This window comes from Varroa jacobsoni, unplaced genomic scaffold (assembly GCF_002532875.2).
Source record: "Varroa jacobsoni isolate VJ856 unplaced genomic scaffold, vjacob_1.0 scaffold_270, whole genome shotgun sequence".
Classification (NCBI taxonomy): Eukaryota; Metazoa; Arthropoda; class Arachnida; order Mesostigmata; family Varroidae; genus Varroa; species Varroa jacobsoni.
In genome coordinates this window covers 1-7,241 of record NW_019213172.1, presented here as the reverse complement: position 1 = coordinate 7,241, position 7,241 = coordinate 1, and the positions used below count along the sequence as shown (strand labels likewise).

General features: G+C 41.2%; 1 protein-coding gene across 2 annotated transcripts; it reads left to right on the top strand.

The window, feature by feature from the left end:
• The first annotated feature begins 219 nt into the window (after positions 1–219).
• Positions 220–4,681, top strand: LOC111258844 (uncharacterized). Of its 2 annotated transcripts, none has more exons than XM_022830387.2 (3): positions 220–421; positions 2,842–3,116; positions 3,797–4,681. In XM_022830387.2, exons 2-3 carry the CDS (start codon positions 2,907–2,909, stop codon positions 4,631–4,633), a joined length of 1,047 nt encoding a protein of 348 aa, XP_022686122.1. In that variant the 5' UTR covers positions 220–421; positions 2,842–2,906; the 3' UTR covers positions 4,634–4,681. The 2 variants fall into 2 exon arrangements, with proteins under 2 accessions (XP_022686122.1, XP_022686124.1); XM_022830389.2 differs by having other exon boundaries at positions 220–453.
• Positions 4,682–7,241: the final 2,560 nt, after the last annotated feature.

Sequence of the window (7,241 nt, the reverse complement as noted above, 5' to 3'; positions counted from 1 at the left end):
TGAAGTATACATTACAACTTTATAAGTGCAAAGTGGTTTTCGCAAAACCCAATAATTGGGAACGAGTGGCGAATATAGACGCCTACAATCAAAAAGTTACTACTTAGAATAAGAGTATCGCTTACTATTGCACTTCCTGGCAGCGTAGGTTAACGTCACTTACCCTTAGCGCAACTTAAAGCGCTAGCTTAGAGGTTAGAATCGGTGAATTATATTTTTTGGGTACAATAATGCCGTACAGGTTCTTCTATGTTGTCACCTTTTAGATAATAACGAAGCAGACCATTAATAGGAAATAACTATTGTACCAAGCTTCCCGAAAAGCCCCTTTAAACTCTGTTTCAAAAAAAGGTTTGCCCATGAATTACCCACGTTACCAAGCGATCAACGAGTGAAAATCATCCCCATATACTACGCTACGGTGAGCCTATAGTTTTGCCAAACCAACAACAGGTATGCTTCTTCAAGCATCCTCTATTGACATGTGACTGAATTGGATTTGTATCATATTATGCGGTATACTATACAACTGTAAAATCACTTAAAATGTAATATCTCCAACTAGTTTTTTTGAAAAATTTTTTTTTGAACTCGCGAATTCGCTAAGAATGTGTTTATGCACAAACGTAATAAGGGGTGAACTTTACTGCGGATCTATACAAGGCATATGGGAAAAACATGGACGTAATAATCTTTACCGACTGCGAAACAGTAAAAACCTAACTTCCGTAGAACCTACTGCAACCATACCTTCTATATGATAGATACGGAGTTCCACAACTACTTGTACGATCACTACCACCGTATTCGATCGACTTCATATGATTAAAATTTGCTGCTAGTCAGGTGAATTAGAGAACGATTGGAACAGCGTTTTCGAGAAGAGGTCCTATCAAAAGTGTACGGGACCAACAGTGTTTTGGGCAAGTAACGTTGCCACCGTGTCCCGAAGTCGACGGCTTTCAAAGGTCCTGAAAAGAATCTGTACGGCAAGGCGAAAGATCCACTGTAGGCTTGAAAAGGGCTCTATATAAAGGTTTCATCAAACGGACTAGGTAAAGGAGTAATCAAAAAGAGAAATACCTGTAAATGCATGGTATATGATATGGGTATTTGGCGTTAATTTTGCCTTTTTTGGATTAGGAACGCGAGTCCACGTCAGGACTCATCTACCAAATGTTCGCTGACGAAATAAGATTGAAGCGGCTTCCCCTTTGCTCGGCAGATAAGCGTCCTTTCAACCTGCGAAAGCTTTTTTGGCATGCCTAAGCATCCGACCATTTTACGAACGAGAAAATCTTTAGATGATTTAATCTTTAGAAATGATCGTCAGTTTTTCTTTGGAGAAAAATTTTAGAACAATTGATGCTACTTCAACCGTACCTGCTGTTGATAAGCTCATATTCTTTGTAAGTGCCGTGGCTGTCGAGATCTCCTCGTTGCCGATAAAATTTTACCGCATAGTATAACAATGATTACTACAGGAACGAAGCTACTTATAATTGGTATCGTCGTCAATATCAGTACTCCTAAATTTTAAAACTTTGCAAAAGCTTCCGACGGTCTTTCAGCGCACGGCCCGATCGCATTTAGTCCGAATATAAGCGATTCGCGATAGTGACACACGTGCGTTTGTTTTGCTTGTTTATACCTGATCTATAAGATGCCAAAGCATCTAAATCTCTACGATGCACATCGATTTTACAGAGGAGAAATGGCGGCCACAATTGGATGAAATTGTAGTATAGAGCTATTTTTGTACAAAGTTAATTACTAAACAAATCCTGATGGTTAACGTGAAGTCGTTTGATTCTGTCGCATGTATAGGCCTTGGAAGGAGGAGTGAATGTTTAATCAAATAGCTCGATGATCCAAACTTGGGCACGAATCCCGTAAAGACGGGGTAGTCGTACGTAATTGGTGTAAGTAGTGATTTGAACGTAAGATACTGAAATGCTGCCCTCTATGGCGTTTCGAACGATTTGCTATATAGGCTAGCCTTTTGTGGGGCCATTTCGGTCATGGTTGAACTTTTTTACGTGCAGCCGTCTAGTGTTTAATATGATCAGCTGTGACGATACGACTTTCATACGACACTAACTTTTTGTGCCATGTATTTCCATGCCATTTCTTAGCACATATCTTGCAATCAAGAAAAGAGCTACTCTTCATCTTTTAATTCATAGACTAGACGTCTAGCCGGCCAAGATTCTACGATAGGATGCGTTTTTGAAATGTAGCTTTATATATATATATATATATATATATAGAAAATTCAAATACGCTTTTGTCAAGGAGGAGGTGGACAACGATACGGCAAGGAGTGATTCATTCCCAGTATCTGAAATACTGGATATAATGTAAGCGCCGTTGCCGCACATGCGTCTGTCTGGACGTGCTTTACGTATCAATATAATAATTTATAGGTTTCGTTCAAGCTATGTTCGGCTTAGGTCCAATCGCAATTTGCTGGTTTGAAAATTTCGTCCATATGAACAATGATTTACAAGATACTCTTTTGGCAAAAATATCGCTGGTGTGAGCCAAATAAGGTCAGATAAAGCGGGGCCAAGACGCGCGCGCACGGGGCGACCAACCAGCTACCGCCGACTACCAGCTTCCATTTGCTGATCGCGTTACGCAGCTAGTGTTGAAGCAGTTGTTGTTTTCCCGATAGCGATGTCCATCTCTAATTTTCCACCGTTAATAATATGATCTGATCAGAAAATTCTGTCTTGTTGAAATTTCAACAGAGATAACAAGTAAACTATCGTCGCTATTTGGCACAATCAGAAACTAAGAATAACCATGTTTGCTCTGATTGAAACGAACCAACGGTAGAGGAAGTCGAAATTCTGGGAAGCTGATAACAGTCCGTTAACTGCGACAGCTGCATTTTGTGCGCCATGATATCAATGACTGATGCGAAAATCGACCCAAGATCACATCTGATCAGACCAACTCGACGTCCTGGCATCCGCAAGCGTCGGCGAGGTCTTTTGCGTGGTGGCAATGATCGTGTGGAAGAGGATCCGATTCTCGAATTGTTTCGACAAATTTACGTAACGCTTTATTCCCATATTTTGTATCTGCTTATCGTCGGGTACCTTCAGATGGTAAGTGCCGAAAAAAAAAATTCGCAGCTAGTATCAATATTTTGCCTTGTGTGAATTCGAAAACGCTGAATTTTACATCTCCTTGCCGCGCCCTACCACAAAGATACGCGGACCGCAAAGTAGACACTCAGATTGGTTGTCACCTATAGAAGATAAGTAATGTGTTCGAGAAAAGGACTTAAGGCATGAACCTATAGTCAGGTCGGGAGCTGGTGATGTGTTAAGAAGCACTGACTCTTAGCTGGGCCACTGGAACGCTGTTCCATTTTAAGTCTTGTTATTTATGTTAGTCATAAGATTGTTCTGGTTCTGGTAAATCGTAGAGCTAAATTTTTCTAAAATACAACAATGGGATGCTTTAGTTTAGCATCATAGAATCCGAGAACGTCATTGACATTTTTCACGCTGCTTGTTCGCGATTGAGTCGCGGTGAGGTTGAAACGTCACTTTCCTCGTGGCTGATTTCTGTCTGATAGCTATTGCAAACAGATGCATGTAAACATGACGTTGACACGGCTATGTGACATTTTTTTCCCTAACGAATTCGAACGATGCTTCTACATGTTAAACTACATAGAAGACTCGTTAACAACAGTACTTGTTGTGAGTAACAAGTAATGTAGAAAATAATTCTGTTACCGAAATCACCTTCACATTAGTAAAACCTGTTTTGATTTCAGAACAATGTGTGGCAGGATCTCTTCCGATTGATCTATGGATCTTTCCCTTTTCCCACTATACGTCCAAGAGTTTCTCCTGACCGTTCGCGTACGTGGTACACATTTGACAACGCGTACATTTACTATCCGGAAGGGATAATGCCAAGAGGAGAGAATCTCCGTATAGCACGCGACGCTTACGTGCGAGCCTTCCCTCGGCTTTTAGTTTCCATGCGAATGATTGATGAAGCAGGTAATGAGTTGCCCGATGCCAATTACTATATTAATTTGCGACACCCCCGCCGACGAGATGAAGCCCCTCGAACGAATGAGACTAAAAGGTCCCAGTGGATTGTCGATGGGGAATATCGATATATTGAGATCAACTGGGAATGTGCTCTCTGGTGGACGCGGACAGCATTTTGGTTGTACGTTCCTCTAAACCAAAACGCTAATGGACAGAATATTGTTCAACACCGTCGAGTACGACTGGGGGCTCGCAAGGTCTTTCTACGACCACACGTAACTGTTCTACACCGCGAACTACTGGAAGAGAACTACAACGCAGTCAATTGTGTCTACTTCTTCGATGTTCACTGGTGGGCGTTCAATATCCCATTGGAGGCACCCGTAGAACCGGAAGCCAGAATCCGCATGTACCTGCGGTGGCCAAACCCGCAGGACTCGGCACCTGTCTCTCCTGGGAAGCGACATACTGTCCCAGGCACCCAGGTCACCGAAAAAAGGTCTGTCACAACTGGTCACGCTAGCTCAGGGGTTGCGGTGAATTGCAGCGTAGAATACAGATCGAACCATGTTTCGACGCAGACAACAGTAACCATGTGTGGTATGCCATAAACATACTACGACGGAACATCAAAATCCAATGCCTGAGCAAAATCCGAATGATGATGATGCATCTTTATTTTAGTATTACTCATATGCTATCTAATCGTTTTGAACGGGTAAGTTTGAATGTTACAGGCATAATTAGAAGGATAATCTACAAAACTAGAGTTTATTTTGATTGAATAGCCTAGAATTTATCCGCTTGATTATTGCCGGGCCGTTTTGACCTGGCGAGAAAATATTCAACAGTTAAAACGACATTCTTGGATAAAACCAATAAACACAAGACAGGCCGACTGGCGACAGCCATTTGGGGAAAAACCAAGAATCTGAGTATGTATATACAGTACTAGTACAAACTATGGGGTATCACGGAGGGCAACGGGGACGGTCAATGTGGCTCAAGATTGATCGTGTGCTTCGCTTAGAACACATTAGTGGATGTTGTTCCATGATGGCGCACAGGCAACGTTGGTGCACGCTGCATGAAAGAAATACGAAGGGGCCTGGATTTAGATTTGGACGTGAACATGCTTCGTTTCGCTGGGAGTCAATGGAGCAGCTTAGCGTAATGCTTACCGGTGTCCCGGATGAAACACCTACTTCACCACTAAATGTAATTATTAGATTAAATAACCGTAAGACGCGTAGCCCAAACCCCGTTTGGTTTGTTGCGTCTCGCTTCAAACGTAGACAAGTCCACTACGCAGGATAAATATCGAGCTTTTTATTAACATATGCATATTTTTCGTGGATTAAAACAACTGAGCTCGGGTGTCGCGCTCTGAAGTCTTACCCTAGATTTGAAACTCAGAGGTGCTTTGATTCAATAATAATCATAAACGCAACTTAGTGTCAAAGCAGGAATTTCAGGGAACGTCTGACCAGCACATCCACAGACGTTAGTTGGAAGGATTGCATCGCGGTATGTTGAAGCTCAGACGTTTATGTCAATACACACTTAACATATAACTCTTCATTTTAACACACTTTGGCAATTTTTTCCTATTTGGGTTCTCAATTTACCGGAAAAGTGCACAAAAATGTATTATGCACAATTGAGGAGTATCAATTATTAGAACTAATAATAAACATCAAAACGATTGTTGATAAATGTGCTACCGCTCTGAAGACTCAGTGAAGGTTCAGTTCTGGGAAATTGTTTGTAGTCTTGTGTGGGTTCGAGTGGCGCCAGTTGAAGGAAGCTACCATATCAGTCGCTCGAGTAGCTTTTTTTGCCGGTCAAGATAATCGGCAGCTTAGACTTTAAGCTATTGATGAGAAGATAGTTACTGTGGGCGAAAACAGTCCAAAAGAAGCTTCCTACGTCGCTATCAGGACCGCGCTATAGGCAGCAAACGTCAAAGGCAAGAAGACGCAGCCGTGCGCATCGGTGCTGATGTCAGAAGCAACAAGAACCAAATAAGTCAGCGATGAACAGCACAGAAACTACGTAGATTATACATTATATCTATATGTCAAACTATAGGCCTAAATCTTGCACTTGCTGTGTTTACAAACGAGGGAAATTGAGCTATTACACAAATTTTCGGGCCTTAGCGTATTTGCTTATAATTAAGCAAATCAGAGCATACAGTAAATGTTTTACAACAAATTAATATAAGGATGTATACTTAAGTGGCTTGTATGCAAATAACATAAAGCCGAACTTATCTGGGCAGTGTTCGCGTACGGCCGGACGATTGAACTAAGGACACGGTTATTCCAACACTCGTTCTATTTGTCCTAAATACTGCAAATTTTCACTTAAGAGGCAGGAATCTTAGGTACGTAAGTAAGTTAGCAAAAAATGCTACGCTTCTGTGGGATGTATTGAGTACGAATATATCATGTCGCACTGTCTTTACGCCTCCTAAAATTGCGCACGCTAGCATGAGTCGCTCGGACCCTGTGTCGGTAGGTTGAGATTACCGATAATCAGTTAAATAGGGCAAAAATAATTCGCTGTTATCAAAAGTCCTTAGTAATAATTTTTTCTCATAAGGGGTAGTTCCTAAATAGCACGGAACTTCTTCGGTTTAAAGGATGGTCAATTAAAAACTCAGAAATCTTGATAGGAGGTTAAAGACCGATATTAATGGTATAATATCGGATGGAGTACAATATATCTCGTTGTTTGTCTCAGTAACTTCTTCTGTCTGTTAGAATGCTTTCGGGGGAAGAGTCTATGTTATTCCCATGAGCGTTTCGTTTCATACACCATAGAGCTTAAGGTCATATTAAAAAAGATATTATTTGAACAAAAGGATAATATAGAAATGTTCCTTAGAGTAAAAAAATGAAGAGTCGTTCCGTCCAATACATCGGTGGCGACGATTTTACTAATGACAGACCTATAGCTTCAATATCGCCCATTGGATCTTCCTTTTAAACAACTATATCAAATGATCAATGCTCTTACATGCTACCGAAACTAATTTTTGCCAAAGCTCATTTTTGCATGAATTTGAAAATTCGAAAAAACCCGCTGAGATGGTAGCCATACTCATGGGTTTTTTTTACCAAGTACTAGTGTATAAGTCGCGGTGAACAGCCGCCGATAATACCGGTATGGTAATTGGATCCCATTGAAAAGGAACTGGGAAACAAGGAAGAC

Bases quoted from the DNA above. Each gene is read 5' to 3' on its own strand.
- LOC111258844 (XM_022830387.2), top strand. From the start codon at position 2,907: ATGATATCAATGACTGATGCGAAAATCGACCCAAGATCACATCTGATC. The intron at 3,117-3,796 runs GTAAGTGCCGAA...TTTTGATTTCAG, and splicing joins TCGTCGGGTACCTTCAGATG to AACAATGTGTGGCAGGATCT.